Raw genomic sequence first — 23,602 nt, 5'->3', positions numbered from 1 at the left:
AGTGACACTTTTTCCATTTATCCTTGTAAAAATAAAGATTTTTCCTTAATTAATGGGAACAAGAAAATTTGAAATCCTTACCCACTAAGCCACCCAGCAACACTCAGTTACAAATAGCCCACGTTTTACCGCACTGTGTGGGCTGAGAAAGACTCCACACTTCTGAGGTGTCTAGTGTATTAGTGAGCATTCGGCAAGTGGTGTGCTATTGCAAGTCTTTTCTCAGTCAAGTTTTCCAGAGGCTGTGAGACCTGGTTGAATCATGGCTAAATCTTTGAGGTTGGTCCTAAATATCCAAACCATGGTGTAACTATCAAAATTACAGCCGCTTTCACAGAGGGTGGGTCATATTGACAAATTAAAGTTTAATCCATCTTTTGGATCGTTGGTCTGACATGGCCGTAATCAGTCTGGCTAATTTCACTGGTATTTCTCTCAGATACAGGCACTCAAATAAGAAAGATTGTTTTCTTTTTCTTTTTTTGTAGCTCAAAAAAGTCTCCAGGGAATAAACAAATATCTTGGTAAGTGTGAAAAATATATTTAACTGAAAGTTTTGGCTCTAACGACATATAAACATATACAGGAAGAAATCCCAAGTTGTCCCAACCTGTACTCATATCACAATGTATTGTGTGATCAATACGTGTAAAATGTATTTTTGTCAGTCTCTGCTATTGGAGCCAGTGTGGTATACCACACAAGTCTAAACTGAAGCTGCAAACAAAGACAAACTAAAATGGCACTAATACTGTAAATTACATCAGAGAGATTAAATCAGTAAATACTGTGAGTGCTAATTACTATCTTGGTGTGAAGACACAACTCAATCCATACTAAATGTGTGGCTATAAATGCGTGGCTGAGTGAAGCTGCTTGTGTGTGGAAATTCCCCTCGTGTTGAACATGTGCGTGTGGGTCCAGGGTTTTTCAGCAACAGCCTGGTTTCTTTCACACATCACTAAGATGGAGAGACAGAGTTATTACACCATGGAGAGCTGCCTTCATGGCACAGCTGCTTCAATGGTCAGGCACAACGGGCCAGGCTATTCATTAGACCGGCATGTTACTAAACCAGGGATATGGTTTATGGGACAGTTTCGTGCGGAGAAAGATTCAGCCTTGATTCATCTGCCATTACCCCAGGCTTTGATGGGATATTCAAAACTTCCATATTCAGAACATTTGGATGACTACAAAAAATACAGTGTTTTATGAGACTGAAAAAGATAATGAAAGAGCATGAGGATGGACACACAGTTAGGCATTGAAATTTGGGCACTGATACAGTCTCTGTTGCTCACCAGGATTTTTTCAACTTACAACTACACATTGGACACGTTTTTCAAGTGGAGACTATTAGTTTTCATTAGCATGGTATTCACAACCAAACTGGAGTATTGCTTAAGAAATGGTGGAGAACAACACTCTGCTGATGCTAAAAGGAAGCTGACATCAAAGTTATTTCAAAGAGAAGGGTGGACTCAAACTTTGTTATCTAAAGAAAATATATGAAATACGAAAGCTGTTGCTGTGACCCTATAACCTGTAGTCAAAGGAGCTCCTAATTTAAGTCAAACAGGCCACCTGCAAGCTTCCAGACTAATTCGTGATCTTATAACTCCCCACACTAGCAGCAGCTGGCCTCGCGATGGCACACTACAACATGCTGCTCCACATCAATTCCTGACAAGATCATATGTTCAAGCATTGTAGCGTGTAAAAAAATGTTGGTTGGTTGGTTAGTTACTGTTTGGAAATATATGTGTACTAGCACTGTTTATTTTTCTTATCTACCCGTTTAGATAAAAGATAATCTTGTAAAGAACTTGGGTATGAACTGCAGACATTTAGTTGGGTTATTCATATCTAAATCTAAGGTGGGGCTTTGTAATCATATTTCTTCGACATACAGAAGCCTCTTTTCATGCACTGAAAAATATGTACCAAGTTAACATAACTATAAAAACGTCTATTTTTGATACTTTCCATGTGGCCTTTAGTGGAGACTATGTGTAGTTGTTTGTTCAGGGGTCTTCTGCCATGGCCACTGCAGAATATTACATTTCTTTCCTTTCAAAAAGCCCTCCTATCCCTACGTAATGTGAAACACAGTCTAATCAGCTTCAGTGCATTTTGCATGCTGTCTAACAGACAGCATCTATCTCTACACTACATAAACACTAGAGACCCAGAGGTAAACCTTTTATTGTATAATAATTTTAGTAACATGACAAGTATAAATGTGTTTTAGAGATAAGATCACAGCACTATACATTCTTACAGTCAACTACAACTACAACATGGAACTTATAAATAAAGTGACCGTAGCACATGATTTGTGTGGCCAGATGCGGGCTGCAGCAAGACGCCTCCTATAGATGCTAGTGGCGCCACTTTATGGGAGACATATTAAATGCAGCAGCAACACTCCACCGCTGCGTTTTCTGCTTTCAAGGTTGCAAATATATACCTTTATTATAACCTACTAATTATTTTTTCAATTAATGCATTGAAATTTTCAGAATATGCTATTATAATGAATGTTTTGGTTTTGATACTTTATTTATGTAATCTTAATTAGGTTTTAAATGCAGGACTACCACTTGCCACAAAGAGAGTATGTTTATAGTGTGGGGTTGCTACATTTACTCCCTCCATAGATCCATTTAAGCACCTGATCCTTATCAGCAAAGTATGACTGTGTAAAGAAGTTTGAGAGATGAAAGTGCAGAGAGGAATGCTTGCATGTTTGTTGAATCAATCGCTCCATCTAGTGCCAGTCACAGTCAGAAGAAATGCTCACGTTGTTGGACAGTATCTCTTCCATCAAAAAATGGGCAAATTTTGAACTTGGCATCATACCTAATAATCAAGTCAAGGATCGTTAGGGATGATTGGAAAGGACGAGACATGAAAGAAAACAAGCACACATTGCAGCTGTTAAAGAGAGCACTTTGCCACTGCACTTCATCTGCGTCCCTCTAATTACACCACTAGGAATAGATCCACAGATCCAACGAAGCGTCTAAACGCGCCAGCCGCCACACCAGTAACTGGAAGCCTCCTGTCCACCCTCTGAAGAGCCTCCAAGACACACAAGCCACTGGGGTTTCTTACATAACTCTTCCCAGCCAAAGCTCTTGGACTTTCCGGGCTCTTTTGGAGTAATATCATCGTTTCCTCTTCTTATTCTTATTTCTGCCATGTTGACCTTGACCACTGTGAACAAAGCCTCAGTAAGGCACAGAAGGTAGATCAGTAAAAGATTCTTCAGTTAGATCTTGATTATGATCAAATTGAGAGGCCTCCAGTTTTGAGACACCCTGCCACAGCCAGCTTAAAAAGAAGGAATAAAACATTAAAGCAATCAAAGCATCCATGTGTTAAGATTCCACCTAACCTCTGAATATGTCATTTGTGCAGGCAGTTTCGGAATAAATGAGTTGGAAATACTAAGTGTGTTTTAAAGTCGATGGTGCCCTACATAGAGCCCATCAAAACAGATTTTGTCAGCTTACTGACGGTGCACTAAAAAAATGACGTGGAGAATCGGAGAAAATAAAGGTGTCTCTGCAGAAACCTAGTCTGCCTGTTAAAAGGACTGAATGTTATTTCAGTCCTTTTTCTAACAAAAAGGACTGAAATAACAGTCCTATTTCTAACAAAAACAATCAGACAGAACAAACACAGCCCCAGAACGTGGCATAGTTCTGGGCCTGTGGTTTTTACAGAACAAGTCACCCAAATAACCGCAACAGCTTTCATTTTCTTTTACTTCTGGTTTGGTTTCACCTACAACCTTAGTGGATTTCTGATATCAATCACTACCACCAACATTGTCCTTTGGCCATTTGATGCCATTATTTCACAACAATGTTATGTTTCACAATATCTAAATATATAAGAAAAAATATTTACCTTAGGGTTCTTTCACATTTTCTTTTTCAGATTTTCATACTGTTCCAGACTCTAATTCAAAACCTCACAGTAATTTAACCTAAACTATATTTGACATCAATGTACAATTAGCTATATAGAAATATATTCAATTCAATCAATCAAATTGTTTTAGAATTCAGCTGTTAACAGGAAGGGTACGTACTCACTCTGTATACCTGCATGTTGTCAAAAAATGGCCAAAAGATTGTGGCTCTCGGTGCTATGGCTTAAATCTCTTTCTGGGATAACAATGCTGACTTCATAGATCTGTGAATGCCACAGTGACACACGTCACATTATGAACAACATTTCCTATTTGTGTGAGATTGCAAACTGTCACCCACAGTGTGGTATAAAGCAGATTAAGTGGAAGTTTTACTAATACAACACAGATGATTATTAATTTGCCAAGCAAGTGTGTAAATCATACAGATGTTGAATGAGAGCAGTTGCAAATATTTAAGCTTGTCGAACAGGTGGTTTTGTAAGGTGAAGCAGCACAATTACTGTCACGTTTTCCACAACTGCCTCTTTGCTGACTATAGTATATGTCAAACAGAGAGAAGAGGCCACAGCACAACATGGCTTTGCATAAAAATGAATCGCTCCTCTTCATTTAAACATGTTATCTGTAGAATATCCCTGAAAAATAAGCACTCATACTTCATATCTAATGGTTAATGTGACTGCATGCAGTTTGTCTTGTGTCGTCTTGACAGTGACAATTCAATTGATCTTTTACAGAAAAGTTACCAGTGTGCCACAATGCAGTGCAAAAACAGAGTCAAAGAAGAGCAGACAAGAAAAGAAAAAAAATTCATCTGATTTTTACTTGACATTTTAAATTGCCATGTATGTCACCATTCTGTTCAGATATTTCAGAAACGAGGTTGTGTTGTCCTGTAAATATCTTTGCTACTGCTTATTGAAAAGCCCATATTCAGCACCTTTTTAAAAGATAATATTTTCAGCAACTTAACACTACTGGCTTGGGATGCATTTTTGATTTTCAACGATCAAAGGTGGAGAAGGACAACCATGTGTTGCCTCTCTGTCTAAATTTTAATCCCGTTCCAGCTCAGAGAGAGCTGCTGAGTTTGTTATAAGTGCAAGTAAGTGAAGGATTCTTGGGCTTGGAGGTCATGGGGTGAGAATCCTCTCTCAGCAGCTTCTTTATTAACTTACACACAAATACACTGCAGGACTAATAGGAAGATCCACAAACTAAGAGATCCCACACACCAACTGCTGAGATTGCCCATTCACACAAACAAAGCATCTACTGTGCCACAATAAATATGCCCACACTGAAGCATAGACTTGTTACCACAAAGTTAAAATAGCTTCCTCTCACTTGCCACGTTTAGTGTGGATATGAGGTCTGTGCTAAAGACATTTGGAAAACAGTTACGCAGTTTGTAATTTCAGATATTTTCTTATTTTTGCTAGTCCTGCTAGACAAATCTCTATGTTGAAGAATTAAACATTTAAAAGTTTTCTTTCACTTACTTAACTTTAAATATTAACAGTTTTCTTTACTCCAGGCGCTACAAGTCTTCATTGGATACCTCAGGTGAAAGTCCATCATGTACCCAACTTGTCATTCAATTCACATTGACCCTTTTATGCGTCAGAAAAAGACTGACATTATATATGAACTTAAGTTCATCCCATTCTTGATCCATAGGGTTTAATATGACGTCGGCCCACCCTTATGCAGCTATAACAGCTTAAACTCTTCAGGGAAAGCGTTCCACAAGGTTTAGGAGTGTGTTTATGGGACTTTTTGACCATTTTTCCAGAAGCACATTTGTGAGGTCAGACACTGATGTTGGACAGAAGGCCTGGTTTGCAGTCTCTGCTCTAATTCATCCCAAAGGTGTTCTATCGGGTTGAGGTCAGGACTCTGTGCAGGCCAGTCAGGTTCTTCCACACCAAACTGGCTCATCTGTGTCTTTATGGACCTTGCTTTGTGCACTGGTGCGCAGTCATGTCGGAACAGGAAGGGGCCATCCCCAAACTGTTTCCACAAAGTTGGGAGCATGAAATGGTCCAAAATCTCTTGGTATGCTCCTGAAAAACAACCCCACACCATAATCCCACCTCCACCAAACTTTACACTTGGCATAATGCAGTCAGACAAGTACCGTTCCCCTGGCAACCGGCAAACCCAGACTCATCCATCAGATTGCCAGATGGAGAAGCGTGATTCATCACTCCAGAGAACGCGTCTCCACTGCTCTAGAGTCCAGTGGTACCGGGCTTTACACCACTGTATCTGATGCTTTGCATTGCACTTGGTGATGTATGGCTTGGATGCAGTTACCATGGAAACCCATTCCATGAAGCTCTCTACGCACTGTTCTTGAGCTGATCTGAAGGCCACGTGAAGTTTGGAGGTCTGTAGCGATCGACTCTGCAGAAAGTTAGTGACCTCTGAGCATTATGTGCCTCAGCATCCTCTGTCATTTTACGTGGCCTACCACTTTGTGGCTGAGCTGCTGTCGTTCCTAATCGCTTCCACTTTGTTATAATAGCACAGACAGTTGACTGTGGAATATTTAGTAGCGAGGAAATTTCACGACTGGACTTTTTCTACAGGTGGTATCCTATCACGGTACCACGCTGGAACTCACTGACCTCCTGAGAGCGACCCATTCTTTCACAGATGTTTGTAGAAGCAGTCTGCATGCCGAGGTGCTTGGATTTATACACCTGTGGTCATGGAAGTGATTGGAACATCTGAATTTGATTATCTGAATGGGTGAGTAAATACCTTTGGCAATATAGTGTATTTTTTCAACTTGCAAATGAAGTGTGAATGACACAAATGAGAAAACAATAAAAACTTTGCACATGAAAAGGTCATCTTGGTCATGTGCATTTGCTTTTGTATTTTTCATCTGGAAAGAACAACATTTTCCTGGGGGAGTACATTGCTGGGACACTAAACTTACAGTTCAGTGGATGGTGAAAATCAAAAAGAAGGGGCAAGAAAACTTAACTTGTTTTCCCTGACATCTGGAATCAAACAATTTTAAGTAAAACTGTTAAGAAAGTATGCTGAGCAGATACTTTTAAGTGACATGACTGATTAGCATGATCAAAAAACTACAATACTTGGAAATTAGGGATGTGTATGAATAATCGATTAGTCGGAACGACGCACATAGTATACTACTTTTTAAGAGTCAACTAATATTTGTTTGAGGCAAGAAGAGACTTATGTTTCACTACGCAGAGATGTGGAACTAATGTTTACGGCGCCGTTTCTCCCGGCGTTTGCACCAAAGCGGAAGCAACAAACTGGAGCAAATGTCGGCAACTGAAACAAATCAAATCGACGCATGTTAGGATTTCACTCAATTGGACAACAAATTCGAATGCACATTATGCGGGATGAAGCTAGCTTACCACTGTTCTATCAGTGGGATGAGGACTAACTAAATCGTCACAAAAATGTTGCACTTCAGCAGACGAACAAACAACGAAAAATGATTTTGTTGTAGTTAAACGTTTGTAGGACAGCAAACGACAAATAACCGCTTTGGTGATTGTTAGTGTCTTGATGATGTCATGTTGACGTCAGGACTATTCAACTTTGGTTTGATTAGTCTACGCCAAAAACCCATGCCTAATGGAAATAAAGGGGAACTCCGGTATTTTCAAACCTATTTCTGGCATGAAATACGTTTATCTACTCACCGAGAACAGTTTGGCGAAAGTCGGCATCCTTCGGAAGATATTTAGAAAACTCGCGATCGGCGTATATCCATATAACGGAGTGAATGGGGCAATGACGATGCAGCCTCTAAGTAAGGCATTATCTGTCTTTATTTCACCAATACTTTAAGAAGAATGAATGAATGAACGTGTGCTATAGCTCTGTTAGCTCATAGCTGCTGTTATGTGGCTACTTGCAGCTATAGGAGAGCTAACGGAGGGAATTCTACACAGGCACTCTACTGGGACCACTTCATCCACACGACCCCCTGCAGCACAGTTTATTCACTCCGTGCTCTGTGACAGTCGGCTAACTTCACACGGAGTTTGCTGCTGATAGTTTTGTGCAACATGGCAGGATATTTATCAAATTTTGACAATGTGAACGACGGCTTTGCGTAAGATGGACATTCTTACCGGAGTGAATGAGCTGTGCTGCAGCCATGCGTGTCAATGAAACTTTAACTGTGGAATTAATCACAGTTAAAGGAAACTGCTGCTCATAGCATACTGATTTGGTTTTGAAATCAGTGTATAAAAATGTGCTGGGGAAACACAGGCTAAAACACATTCCCTGTGTTTTCAAGATCAATCCACACGATATGCATACATTTGCTAGTCCCGGGTGGCAACATGATTTAAACACAGACTAAGTTACATTTAGACAAAAGTATATTACTTTCCTGTCCTCTATCTTTACAACTTGCTTCAAGTCTTCCCTTTTCTTTTAAAAAATAAATGTGCATGTGTGAATATTTGTCTAAGTGTGTGTGCATGAGTGTGTCTTACCACTGGGGTTGAATTGCATGCAGGATATGGGTTTGTCATGTGCTGGGAAGTGAGCCACCACTCCCTCTCCGTCCGAGTCCTCACTCACCAAAACCTGCAGTGTACAAGAGAAAACACACACACAGAGTCCAAGTCATTTTCTAACGATGAGAACATTAAACAAAAAGTGGGACTTTCCCCTGTTCCAGGATTTTTCTTCACATTTGGTTTGGTGCGATAACATCACAACACTGGACACTGTTCTTTGAAATCACGCCAGCAGGAGTTTTAAGTCCCATATTTCAATGTTCCATTGCCCTCTCATGGATAACAATAAGCAAGCACCTCAAAATATTCTTGAGCAACATTAAAGAAAGTAGGGATCACTAAAATCTACATGTCATTCAAGTTAGTTCTTCTGTATGAGGCTGTGCTGACAGTCAGCCTGTACAGGGTATGGTCCAGCAACAGATGCAAGAATGTGGAAACTCACTCTGGCAGTGAGGAGGCTTTTCCATGCAGATCTGACAATTCTTCTTGACAGTCAGTTCGCCCATGAACAGGAAGAAACTAGTGGAACTTGCCAAGGAAGTTAAATTATATAATATTGTTCATTTTTTTTACATCACTTTGCACAACTTGTGGCTCTCAGTAAGAAGTCTTTATCAATATTCAGAAAATCAAAAGAAGTTAGAGCAAGGAAGAAGAAGAAAAAGCTATTAGAGGTAAACCAAACATGAAGCTACTTTTTGCACAACTTTGTATTTGAGAGATAGAACATCCACCCATGTTTAAATTTAGCTTCAGTGTTGCATGAATGTCATGGAGGCTGCATGAGTATTATAAATTGGAAATGCTGCAAACAAGAGGCTGCATCTAAAACCCTAAAGACTTCATCTCAAAATACGAGCAAAAAATGGGAGAACAGAAAGGAAAGAAAGAGTCTGGAGACATGAAGCAGATCACTTATTACAGTGTAGGCAGACACTGTTGTTCTGTGAGGGGATACCACTAGAGCCCTTTGAAACAAGAGTGTCCTCCAGAGAACTCAGTCTGATACACAAGGGTCGTGTGTATGCCTGTGTGTCATGAGTCGTGCCCCCCACCTCCTCCCACTCCTTGCCTCTCCCCCTGGTCTGGCCTACTCAGTGTTTATGACCAGTCTAGGGTTACAGTGTGTCAACCGGTGACAGAGTACAGGACAGCTTCTGAGGGTTTAGGTCCGGCTTATGAGAAAACACACAAACTACAGGGCGGACACAATCAGAGTGAAGAAGGCAATGAGTGTGTATGCAGTCACTACATTACTGACTGACTGTAGTATGTACCCCAACACGCCTCATTAAAAACGTGATGTACTCGTACAACGTGATAAATTATAGTTTGGACTGGCTGAGGAAAATTAAGGGGAATAAAAGCTTTTCATACTTTTATGTGGCATCATGAAGGTAAACGGTATGGTTCAAACCATAACCATATATTGGCTTGAATTCAATCCCAGTAGGAATCCTAAAACAAATACCCACGTATTACCTAAATTGTCTTTATATAGTGCTGCTGTTGACGATTTTGTGGATCTATACATAAATAAAGGTGCACACCACTTAAATCACTTTTTAACCTTAGTTAAATCTTTAAGTGTAAATCCACTTATGGAAAAATAATGATTAGCATAAAAAATGAAAAATTTCATATTCTCAGTACTTGGTAAAATCATTTGAGAGAGGAAATGCTTAAATTCTTAAGCTATCTTTTAGAAATTACTTATGGTAGTCAATTGGTACCAATTTATCTATTTATTTGGGTTTCTTTCTGTATCTGTCGACTGTATTTAAAGTTCAGTTTAATACAAAAAATAACTTTAGAGGGAATTAACATGATGTAATCAGACACGTGTCTGTACTCAGGTTACGCCACATAATGCCACCAAGTAGCAAAAAGATATCTGGCTCAATGTCTGCAGACAGACCAGCTTGAAAACACAGAAAATAAAGAAAATGGTGAAGTCTGTACCAACAAATTTAGAAAATGTTGGGGTTTTCTTTCTACAAAATTCTAAAAAGTACAAGGACGTGAGCCAAATGGATTTCTCACATTCACAGAGACAACTGGAGTCCAGGGCTGGAAATGTGGATTTGCAGTGAATACTTTGTATCTGGTATGTAGGACTTAGCATTTAAACTTTGCTCCAAATATGTTCAAAGTAAGTTTGCATGACATTTTGATGTAACCTGTAACCTAAACAAGCCAAAACATTTTAACTGTCTCATGAGTCATGACTGTGCTTACAAATAACACTTGCTGCACTGTGGATTCTATACTATAATTTCATCTGTGCTTATAGTTTACCTCAATTTAGCTGACAAATACCTCTTTGAAGCACAATCAAGCATCCAGACCGTTATATGATTTCAGGCTTTGCTTTGGGAATTTTCCCAGCATAGAAATGAGGTACATATAAACATCAGAAGACCCAACTTCTGGCCAAAATTTATTACGCATGGTCAAAACAGATTCTCCAGAAGGTCACAAAGATCCCAGTCAAGACTAACAGCGTTCAATATGAGATGACATTAATATGCAACACTCCTAATCTAACCTAGAGCACCTAGAGCAGCCATGTTGAATGTTTTGTTACGCAGGGGCAGTCAATTTAAGCGCTCCTAGCGTGTTTGGTTAGAGGAGTTATGCAAGTACATACTTTCTATATTTACAAGCAACGTATGCAAGAATATTGCTTGTTCTAAGGTGAACAGGACACAATTACTTATAGTGCAGCGATGGGGAGAACTTTTCTAAAAAGTCCTTTTCAGTATCTTTATCATGGTGGTGGAGGAAACTGTTAAACGCTTGTATTGAAAATCACAGCAAGTTGCATAGTTGTTAACTGCATAAATGGACAGCAACATATGATCTTACTATAAACTAGTCATTAAGCTGTTGTGCTCTATGTTGTACAATGTTTTTTTTTTCATTTCAAAGTTCTCTCTGTAGATATTCATTTAATTCCAGAGATGCTCCATTTACATGATATAGGTTACTCTGGTGAGTAGATTTATGCAGATGTTGTCCTTCCTTTTCTAAATGATTCTCGTGTCAGAGCTTCATACATAACATAGTATTATACACACTTTCCCAACAGTATTGATGAGAAAAACCCTCTCCATTATATTAACATCTGCATGATGCAAATCATGTTTGTTTGATGTGTTTTACTAAAAACCCACAGTCACTGAATCAGCCATCTTCTCTCAAGTGCAACAATAAGGCTTCATCAGTTGCTGACTAGTAAATTGCTGCTGTTTTAGTTACTAAAAGAAAAACATCATATTTCTTTGTGTTCTAAGACAGATGACTTTTGTCCATCATGTGCTACTCCACAGATAGAAAGGCTGGTCTATATCTTGTCACCTTATCACCTTTGACATGAACTTTTCATTTCAAAATCTTGATTTTACCTCAAACACCCTCAAGAGTATGACATTTCTTAAGAACAAAACACACTTTATTAACACCTCATTCTCTTACTGGTCTAACACCTTGTCATTTAATTACTTTGGTCTAATATTTCCTTGACAGAGAGAAAAGTAGATTTTTTTCCTTTTGAAATTTGACTTAATTTATTCAACAAAATGTTGATATTTTTGTTGTGAACTCATTTATTCCCAATGCTGTGGTTGCTAAGGTAGATAAACAAGTCTGTGGCAGCAGTGAATGAGTTTTGCCGTGAGTTACTGGATACTGTTGTCTACCTCAGATGATAAGCCTTTGTAACATTGCATGGTTCTGGGACATTACTTCTGGACAGCAGGCTAGGCTGATGATGCCCACCTTTAAAATGGGGGACCGGAGGATGTGTTTTAACTGCAGGGGAGCTTACATTTCTCAGCCTCTGTGCCAGAGTGCTGGAGAGCAATGCAGTTTTTGTCCTGGTCATGGAAACCTGGATCGGCTCTTTATCTTCACAAGGACAGTAGAGGCATGTGAGAATTTTTCCAACCACTCCAGTATGTGTTTAGTGGATTTGAAGAAGGCAAATAGCCATGTCCCTCATGGTATCCTGTGAGAGGTGCTACGGGAGTATGGAGTATCAGACCCTTACCTAAAGGCTATCCTGTCCGTGTAAAACAAAGAAGGAGCATGGTTCGTATTGCCAGTACCAAGTCAGACTCATCTCTAGCACGTGTTGGACTCTGTCAGTGCTACCCTTTCACTGATTCTGTTCATAACTTTTACAGTCAGAATTTCTAGGAACAGTCAAGGAGCTGATTGTCTTCATTTTAGTTGCAGACAAGTGGGAAGTAGCCAGGATGAGAATTAATATCTCCAAATCTGAGCCTGTGGTCCTCATTCAATAAAGGGTGGATTATACACTCTGGGATGGGAGTGATGAGCTGCCTCAGGTTGAGGAGGTGTTGTAGGGTTTAAGTATCTCGGGTTCTTGTTCACATGTAGGAGTAGAAAGGAGCAGATTGACAGGTGGACTGATGCAGCATCTGCACTGATGTAGTCTGTCATATTTTCGTGAGAGCAGAGCCAAAAGGTAAAGCTATCAATTTACCAGTGAATCAGTCTACCCAGAGAATCGGTAGATGATGGATGGTTGGCTCTACATTCCTACCCACATTTATGGTCATGAGCTGTGGAAAGTGACAGAAAAACTAAGATTGCGATTACAAAAAGGTGGCAATTAAATTCCCCCAAAGGGTTCCTGTGCTCATCCTTAGGAATAGGGTGAGGATCTCAGTAATCCAAGATAGGCTCAAAGTTGAGTCCCTGCTCCGCATCATAAAAAAAAGGACACTTGAGGTGGTTTAAGGATCTGGTAGAAGATCTTTTGGAGGTGGCTGGGGAGACGGAGGGCCAGTGTTCCCCATTCAGACTGTTATTCCTGCCATTCGGTCCCGTATAATCAGCGGAATATTGCTAGCTGCGGTCTGGAATTATGGGCCTCATAACTATATACCAGTCAAGCTACAGTTTACATTCATTAGGATCCAAAATAATAACATATTGTGAGACCCTTCAGGGGTTAAAAAAAAGTACCAAGTAAAAAGTATTGCATGAATTTATAGTTAGCTAATAAAGCTGTTTCTGATTGTAATTAGGTACTATAATTCAAATATGGATCCTCCCAAATGTGAAGCAAGGTCTCTATCTCTGCTTCTGTTCCTATGAACTTGGTGTCTTTGCATAACTTTCATGACAATAATGAAGTTTATTTTTGACATTCTGAATACATGTCACCACTTCATTATATTCTATTTTTAAACATTTGTGAGAAAATGTATCATTATCAAAGTATGTCTTCATTATATATCCATTACATCCAGCAAACAATTAAATTAGTTCACCCTTTTTGCAAAAATGAAAAACAATTCTCTCAAGTCCTTCACAAAAAAGTCCCAGTGCATTTGCCTTTGCCATTCACAACTAAACAACTTGACACACAATCACAACTTTATACAAATAAGTGATGAAATCTTGGAGTAATGAGTTTACACAGCCAGTGCATGCTCCATGTTAATGATTTTAAATAATTACCAAGTTTAGACCGACCAGCCACAACATTATGACCACCTAGTATAGAGTGTACTCTCAAAATGTGGTCAAAGAACATCTGGAGGGGTCCTGGAGTGTCTTGTATCAGGATCTTTGAAAAGGATCCTTTAGACCCTGTGGGTTGTGGGGAGGGTCTACGTGTATTGGGCTAGCTTACCACGGATGCTATCAGATCCCATAAGATTGGTATCTGGAGAGTTTAGAGATCAGGGGAATACCTCAGGCTCTTTGACATGCTTTTTAGCCCTTCCAAAGCTGTTTTTGCAAGGTTCAGTGCTGTCCCTCTGTGGAGAGTTACTTGTTAGGGGAGTGGTGTTGTCATTCTGTGGAAATGTTTAGCGAGGTGTCAAAGTGAAATACATGTGAGTCCGAGGATGGAGATTTTCCCAGCAGAACATTGCATTGGCTCAAGATGAGAAGTGTTGCTCACTGGTTGCTGACCGGTGTATATAACTAACCAATACGGTAAATGGATTGGATTTGATTGCCACACTGATCCAATAATACTCACAGTTACTCTAGCATGGCCTAACAGGTAATTGGAATAAGTATATATCATTGTATTGAGTGTGGCACAGGTATCTGAATCATTAGATGAGAATTGAGTTGCCACGCTGAGCTCCCTTCAGGTTTTCTGAAGGGTTGTAAAACTATGGGCCAAACTGGAATCCAAAAGATTGTAAAAGCTTAGTCCAATGTTTGAAATCGTCAAAGTACCAAACAAAAGCATGCAAGCATTTAACTGACCTGTCCTTCACCAACACTGTTTGTGTCTATGATGGTGACCACACCAGGATTGTTGGGGCTGCGGCGACTCGCACTGTGAGGTGTGCCTTCCTCATCTGGGGTGCCTGCCGGTAAAGTGCCTGCCAGCTGGGTAACAACTTTACCCACCATTGTTAAGCCTGTTTTTAAAGTCTGGAATGACAAAGAAAAGAGATTAGAAGTGTGAACCTGATATAATACATACTTCAACGTAATATATTCTGGATTTACCTGGACCAAAGTCATTTTTGTGTCATAAAAATCAGAAGAACTCACAAGTACAAGTGTATGTGTGCAACGGCATGTCTGTTTCTGTATGAGCATGATCACTTGATGCCTTCTGATAACTTATAGTGCTGATCATTTGCAGCATTGTAGCTTCAGGGGACACCAGTATGAGTGTGAGGCTCCTCTGTGTCAGCTTAAGGCCCAGTCAGGGTGTCTGGCTCAAACACACCTCTGTGGCTCGATTGAGGAAAATGGATAGTGCTGCTTAAGTGGAGTCTATCTCACCTACTACTCTGTCTTAGGCTAATGGAGTCCAACACATGTGACTGAGTGTCTGTGTCTGTGTAAGCACCAAAGGGGCCCTGGAGAGCCTAATCAAGCATTCAGACGAGGCGGCCCTGTCAATAGAGCATGGCGCCGTGCGTTTGTTGGGTCTGAGGATCACCTACTGTCTCTCTATGCCACTTGGGCAGGCACACTAAAAGTGTCTGCTGCCTGTGTGGATTTGTGTGTGTGTGTGTGTGTGTGTGTGTGTGAAATGCAAGAAAATCCATCAATTATTAAGTGAGGCGTTTGGCCCCTAATTGATCAACACTAATGTGTTTTCTAATCACTGCAGTTGAGGAGTTCTTCGAGGCAGTCCAAACAGGGACTATTGATTTGCTGGTAGGATGGGGGGGCTCTCCAGACAGATCATGTCTGATGGTTGACAAAAACACATACATACTCTCTCACACACACGGCTACAGCTTGATGTCACCATCTAAGCAAATTTCAATCTAATTTATGTGAAAGGTCTGTCTCAACCATACACTCAGGAGTCATCAGCAACATGCCTGATGTGATACACAGATTTCCTGTAAGAGGAAAAAATTTAACATCTGTTCAGACTTCGTCCACTCTCTCTTCAATCTTTCTTATAAACAAAAGCCATTACACTTTGATGCTGCCCCTTTCCCCACCCCCTTCATGTCTCTAGACATCAGCACTAAGAGCCAGCGTGTCGCGCCACAAGCCAGAATGAGATACCTTGTCATCCATATTGAGATATATAGTCTTAAATGAGAAGAGGGTGAGCAAGCAGACTGACTGTGCTCATATCGATACCCCCTGCCACTGTCCATTCTATGCAGTACTGCTAACCTCCTGGTGACACACATATTTTTTCTATATGTACCATCATTCACTTGTAAATGATACTTCTTACACACAAGCTGTTAGATACACTTATTCTGTGTAAATCAATTAGTAATTCATGTGACACCAGAAGGGAAACAGACTATAACCATGTGAGAAGAAAGCAAGTTACCAAGTGTTGGCAAGCAACTAAATCAGAGCAGGAATGAATTTCACCTGGTATCAAAGGAGGCTTTTGGCTGTTAGTGAGTCATCTAAGAGTCACTCTCCTGTGGAGTGGCTCTGTGATGAAGTGTCTCATAAGTTCAGCCCCAGTCAGCCAGGCAGGCCTGGTGGATCCTATGTCAGTGGATTTACAGATGGTGTTTGCAGAGTTGGAAATACTGTATTTGACAGCTTTCCTAAAGTCAGAAACTAGAAGTAGTATGTAGTGAAACTGTATGTAGTGTAGCCCGGAAATGTCCAACAATAGAAATTTAATGTATTGCATCTTGCTTTATTTGATCAAAGGCTTAGAATCAATCTTAGCAATTATATGAGAGCTACATGTCTCAATGGTGTAGGAATAAAGCAATTAAGGTATGAGCCTTGTTGTATATATAAGCATTATTTTAATTAAATCTCAACATGCGGCCCAAAAACTTGTGTTACACTTGATTAAAAAAATCCTTTTGAAAAGAGGTGATGATAATAAGCATTAAAACCTTGTGTTGGTTGTTGTTTACAATGCAGTAAGCATATAAGTCCCTTGGTTGATAACTCTGAATAGGCTTCAAGATTTCACAGTATACGTTATGGTTTTAAGAGTCCAGCACAAATATGTGACTTTCCCCACATCAGCACACTCATACCAAAGCTCATGTAGAAGATCTGCTGTTGTTTTGATGGTAGAAGAGGAGCTAACCATGTTTAGCCACCGGTTAGGTGGCTCACACAAGAAGTGATCAATATGGTGAATGTAACTAACCAACGTGTTTCCATGGCACTGGTTCCATTGAAAAAACAGTGCTAGAACTGTACCAACTCTTTGCTGGTCCACAGAAAAGAACCTCTTACATCAGGGGCTGGTGGCAAGGTTATGGACACCAAACAGACCAACTAATATCCTGTGACTACCAAGTTTAAAAATTCAGAGCCAGTATAGTGCTTTGTCTAAATAATTCAAGAGCGAGCAAAACAAAACTAAGCTTCAACATGAGCTTGAGGTCGAAGCAGCGTACAAAAGGAAAATTTGTCTTTGTCTTGAGGATAAATATCAAAATATGCTCAAGTACAAAAAAAAGCTATATTTCTCAAACATGCACAAGCCAGTTGTATGGACATGAGGAAGTAATCGCCTGTTGATAATCCAACATTCTTCAAAACAACATGCTTGTGCCCTTTCACGGTCATGGAAACTCAGAAAAGCCTTCAATTAATCATAGATGGTAACAAACCATCCCTTTAAGAAACACATGCAAATTGTTTGTGTTTCTTCCCGGAATGATAGCAAAGGGAATGGGAAAGAAAACACGGAAAAGGAGGGTGGGACGCTTGTTGCTCAGACTGGAGCAAACTAAAAGCTGCAGTTTAGTTCAGTCAAGTCGTATAGGATATTTCTTTTATGATATCCAACAATTTATATAGTGTTTTACAAGCACAATATGCTTTAAACAAATGAATAAATAAAAAAAAACATTTGGATAAATGTTTGCAATATAATTTGTAAAAGAATAAACGCTGCTGACGCGCACAGTTAATGCTATAACATCACAGGAGAGATCTCGATAGCAAATAAGAGAAAAATGGTTTGATATTAAATGTCACAGCACACAGAGCACTTAAAGTTTGGACAAATATATTGCAAGCATAACTGAAGAAACAACTTTTTCCTGTTTGATTTCAGCTTCTTGTTGTGTCCATAGGAACTAAATGTATTTTGGACCCAGGAAAATGGCTGGCTCAGTGATGGTTGGGATACACCCGATCCATGTCTTATTTTAAGCTGAAAAGTGCAAGTGACCAATAACCCCAAGGTGGACAAAACTTGGAAATGCAACAGAATAGCTTTCGTACGATTAGTACTTCTGTGCAACACAGAGATTGTGGCATACATCTCTTCCCAGAAGAGGTTCTGTTAGACTTTCTCTGAAGATGTGCTCACTGCAGAGCGCACGGCTTGCAAAATGTGTCACAGTTGTCTTCTGGAAGTTCTGACACCTGTTATGGTGCATGTCTGTTTCTGAAAAAACACAATGTCTAAGTGAGTAATTATCAATAAGAGGAAATTATAAAATAAATAAACAATATGTTGATGTTGAGAGTGCATGCTGTGACGCCAGATTCTGTGCAAAAGCATGGTCAGAGCTGTGCTTAATTTACACGTATTCCTATAAATAAGTTTCACCATTTGCGTGGGGATATTCTCATGCATCCATTACATACACATATATGCATGGGCACGTTGATAAAGGGCACTGAGGGTTAACATAATTCCAGTCAAGTTGGACTTTTCCAGTCACAGTCACATACACTTTACACAAATCAATGGACAATCAGAGGGTCAAAGACAATTAGACAGCATAATAAGCTTTAGCTAAGTATAAACTGTAGCGAACATGAAAACCTACAGCTGTGCTGCCGGTATTCAGTGTTTGTTTTGATGAAATAAAAAAGTTATTGTGTGCAAATTCAAATCATAGTTTGATGCTGCTTCTGATAGCTTTTATAAAGGTGATGGTATATCAGCTCATACAGAAGGAGTTGTGCCTAATACACAATCAATGTTACCACACTTTTCAAAATACCTGACCAAGACGTTATCTTTTTTTTTACATTTCCTGGTGTTCTTCTCATACATCATTTTAGATTTTCTGTTCCTTTTAAAGAGTGGTTGGAAAACCTTTTGGAGAATACAAACTAGCTGCTGATTCTGATCTCAATTTGAAACAAGGAAAGGTACATGACCCTTTTCATTTTCTTTTCCCACAACTCAGACTTTGCTGTTTTAAAAATCTATTAATTAAATCTAAACTCTTAGTTATGAGTTTGGGCTGCTTAACTCTTTAAATCTGTTCTATTTTGTGGTACTCAGTGTTTAGAACATATAAATGAAAGTAAACATTTTATACAAAAAAACAGGTGTATCTGTATTCAATGTCACCTACTTTAGCGGCATTGATCACTGTAGCTGTATACGACTGTGCATTGTCGCCACAAGCTCCTCCATGGGACTGGTGACATCTTATCAACTGGAACAGACAAAGATTTACAGTGAAATATCAGACTTATGGTAAAAGACTGCAAGAGATTCACAAAGAGAAAAATCTGGAGAAATTAAGTCAGATTCAGACATTAAAACAGCTCCACTCTCAACTCTTTTTCAAGGAAATTGTTTTTTCTTAGAAAAAAGTGCAGCACAACCAAACAGCCAATCTGCATTGATTTAATTTCAAATACAATATCACTTGAAGAGCTCCGAAGCATTATTACTCTTGCTGTTCAAAAACCCTAGATTTCGTCATTTCTGGAAATCCTTAGGCAGTCACACAAACAGCAGTCCCATCTGTCAATTACTTGAGTGGGCCAGCACCAAAACACAGTTATGCATTAAATGTATTGCAGAATAGACAACAGAACATTCTGGTTTTTGTAAATACTTAACAATCCCATTAAACAGAAGATGCCTGTGCATCTGTTGATTTTCAAAATGTTATCATCTTTAGTGGACTCTTCTTGGAATGAGTTGTTTATCCAGACAGATTAAAGGAGCAGAAAATAGATTAAAAAAAAAGCTTTTTTGGGGTAAATATGTCATTGCTCTCAGATAAGGCACTGATGTACTAAATGAATGTCTGTGTATATGTAGACCACCTTGTTCTCAGCGTAGGCGAGCCAACGGCTTCCAAGAGCGATTGGATTGAGGCAGGGCCCGGGGCAGGGATAGCAGCCTGACAACATACAAAGATGGTTTCACTCACAGGGAAAAATGACAATAGGATATAAACTGAAGTACAGATGAACATTCATTTTTATTTAGGTACATATCTGCATAGAGAGCGTCTTTCTTAAGCCATTAGTGTATTTGTGGGTTTTCTCTTGTCTGGTAGATAAATGGGAGTTTTATGAGGGTGACGTATCTATACGTGTGCATGTTTGTGTAAAGCATGGCCTAATGGAGATTCTGGAATTCTGAGGAATATCACTCTGCTCATAGACCACACAATAATCCCTTTGGGGACACAAGCACAAACCCAGTGCACATTTTAATGCAGAGGCAAATAGTATTTCAGTAACCAACAATCATAAATGACAAATTTCTTTGTGCACAGATTAACTCTGCGATAATCAACAGCAAAAGTGAAAAGGACACTTCTTACATGTTGCAGCAAAACAGAGACAACTAAAAAGCTTGTAAAGACTCTGGAGAAATGATGCTGTTATAAATATCTTTAAGTGTATGCAGATGACAGGCAGTGACAGTATGTCAGCTTCCAGTAAGCCTACACCAGAAGGCAGGCAAATGCTGAACTAATGATAATAAAAACAGCTGTTTTTAACAGCATGGATGTACGTCTCACACACAAACATACGCAAACGCACTAAGCTAATATAAGTATACAGAGGTGTGGGAGAAATGCCTAACTGTCAATAATTTAGTGTGCACAGGGCAAATGAGGTGGAGGCACACTAATCTAGAATGCTCTGCTGGGGAGGGTGGGAGAGTGTTGTTGAGGTTAGCCACAAAGGCTGCTGGTAAAGCCAGAAGGGCAGAAGGGAGCCCAGGTGGTGAGATAACATGTGTTTGACATCCTGGGTGGAGAACAGAGGGTTGGACTGGGAGAAGAGAAAGATATGATGAGCAAAATTAAAAGGGTTCATGCTTTTAAAGGTGGAGCCCTAAGAAACTTTTGTGACTGTCAATGCAACAGCCAACATCTCTTTTCTGATATTCCTTGTTTAAAAATGTAGTTTTTCAGATGTAGTGAATATCTCTTTATGTCAGAAAAATGCTTAAAAATGTGAATCAATAGAAACAGGGTGCTAAACGTTCATTGCTTATTACTGCCACCACTTCCAGAAAAGCACCTACCGTTCTACATCCAAAGCAGTTATAGTTAAAAACTGTACAGAGGTCATAGTTTCCCTCACTGGCTTAACACACCACCACCAATTCAACGACCACTCTAACCAAGTCAACAAAATCCACCTTTGTCTGAGCTGCACTTCATGGCCGGTATCAAATCAGCAAGTGACAGTCACAGATGTATAGAAACATTGGAAAATCCACTATATAACTAATAATGCAGAGAAATTATGAACATAAAAATTAGCAGGCATTAAAGTATGTATAAGAACAGTGATCTATATGTATGAGCACAGCTTTACAGTGGCTCTATTTATCTGTTAGTCTTGTGCTCAGCAAATATGAAAAGGTTGCAGCCTTGCACTAAAGTTTGTTTGTTTTGTTCTTGGCTTTTTTAGTTGACATTTTTATTCTAATACAAAAATGGAATTAGCTGCAAAGCTTAAAGGTCTACAGTCATCCATCTTCAAATGTAAGGCTTGAATATTGGTGAATGAAAAGGGTAGCATTGTGTGTCTTACCCAACATGCCGTGTGACCAGACATAAAAAGGGTTCACACAAATACTGATTCCCAAGTAGTCCAACCATATCACCCCTAATTCTGAGTGACGTATGTGCTACATGCAAAGACCAAAAAGAATTAAAGGCCTGATTCACAGAAAATAAATGTTGAAAATCTTAACTTACAGCATAGTACAATGGCTCTTATATCTAAACTGTGTTGTCTGGAAGGTACATGATGCATCTCACAGGTACAATGAGAGAGGATTGTAAAAATATGAGACCATAGAATCCCTTGGAACCCAAATTAGGAAAAGTGTTAGTTTTGGTGTCAGAAAATACTGAAAATACAGTTTGACAACAAACATTGCATTAGAGATTGTGCCCATTAAGTTTCGAGAACAGATTTTATTCCATTAGCAGTAAAATTTCAACAATTCATGTGCGACAACCAACTGGATTAAATACCCTTTATGGTTAAAAACTTAGTTAAAAGTCAGGAAAGAAACCATATTTAACTGAACAAGCCACTGAGGTTAGTTGGCCAGTCCCTACCCTGCCCGTCACCTGTTTTCAAGACAGTTAAACAAAAACCATTGTAGAATGACATTGCTCTTCTACACCATTTACTAGAAAAGAAATTTCGCAGGCTGAAATCAAAACTACCATCTGATGCGTATCCTTGTACAGTACATACTGCAGAGCAATTTATGTTGGATGGACAATTAAGATTAGATCTTCTATTCAATTACTGTATATTTCACATTTTTACTTAAATATCTTAGGATCTTGATTTAAAAAAAAATAATGTGTATGAAGGGTAGACAAAACTAGAAGGTTAAAAAGTCAGAGTAGTAATAACAATTAGTTGGTTTATAAGACAGAAGTCGAGACATAACTGTCACCATTAGATGCAAAGCAATTCTTTTTTGCAAACACATAGAAGATAGAAAACCATTTTCAATGTACATTTCCCAAAAGCGAGACAAGGCTGTGGAGCAAAGAAGAGAGACAAGTCCCAGCTAACACAACACACCTCTTCAATGCAAAGCAAAAACATAAACCTAACACTAAGTGCATATACAAACATGAAATATGCACCATCGCATGTCAAAAAGAAGAAGTGGACACGCAGTGGCAGAAAGGCTTATCCAAAGCAGATCCCCCAACATCAAAGGACCCTTTGTTTACTGCTTTTATGGACCAAACAACATTATGAAAAGGAGGCCCCTGTATTCAGAAACGATTAATAACTATCGAGCATGTTTGGTTTCCTGTTGCCCAGACGCTGATAGGGAAAGCAGGCAGACAACGAGGAGACACATTAAAGGCAGCCAGTAAGGTCAGTTTACTCCAGTCAATGATTTAAGTGGACAGCAATGGTCTTGTAATACAGTCTGGCCTTTCTTTCACAGCCTCCTTGAGCAGATTTGAAGGTACAGCAAGGAGGATGCAAGCCTTGTCTTATAAACAGGTTTTCTGTAGGCCTCAAACTATTTTTTCCTAAAACCAGTTTAGTTAGTACAGCAAGTCTTGGTGACCAATTGTACTGCAAAATGTCTGTGAAAGTGAAAAGTTAAGCAAGTAAAAAGCACACATTTCTGGAATAATAAAAATAAAGAAGCATAATCAGAACCAGCTAGGCGTCTTTCACTTATTTAGGGGGGATTTCTTCCCATTATTCCTTTAAAAGGCTTGTGAAGCTGCCACATCCATGGACCACAGATTTACAGAAATGCTTCCGTCATGGGACTGTGAGGACCATGGCAAATCCCTCAGTTTGCTCCTCTTGATGTAGCCCATCATGGGCTTTGACCTGTGTTTCAGATCATTAACTTGTTGCAGAAGTAACCATCTTTTAATATTTAGCTATTTTACATTGAAACTCATTGTTTTACACTATGAACTAT

The 23,602-nt window shown here is 39.3% G+C and overlaps 1 protein-coding gene across 2 annotated transcripts in view; it reads right to left on the bottom strand.

The window, feature by feature from the left end:
* The window catches only part of bcas3 (BCAS3 microtubule associated cell migration factor), a 373,861-nt gene that overhangs the window by 297,556 nt on the left and 52,703 nt on the right, over positions 1-23,602 (bottom strand). For both annotated transcript variants that reach the window (XM_072393158.1, XM_072393159.1), the window contains exons 10-13: positions 19,978-20,054; positions 19,272-19,355; positions 14,743-14,913; positions 8,455-8,548 (exon numbers count right to left, since the gene is read on the bottom strand). In XM_072393158.1, coding sequence (XP_072249259.1) covers positions 8,455-8,548; positions 14,743-14,913; positions 19,272-19,355; positions 19,978-20,054 — 426 coding nt within the window. The remainder of the gene's footprint in view (positions 1-8,454; positions 8,549-14,742; positions 14,914-19,271; positions 19,356-19,977; positions 20,055-23,602) is intronic.

Source organism: Leuresthes tenuis, unplaced genomic scaffold (genome assembly GCF_036924035.1).
Source record: "Leuresthes tenuis unplaced genomic scaffold, fLeuTen1.0.hap1 SCAF_9, whole genome shotgun sequence".
NCBI classification, from domain to species: Eukaryota; Metazoa; Chordata; class Actinopteri; order Atheriniformes; family Atherinopsidae; genus Leuresthes; species Leuresthes tenuis.
This window is presented reverse-complemented; position numbering and strand designations above follow the sequence as displayed.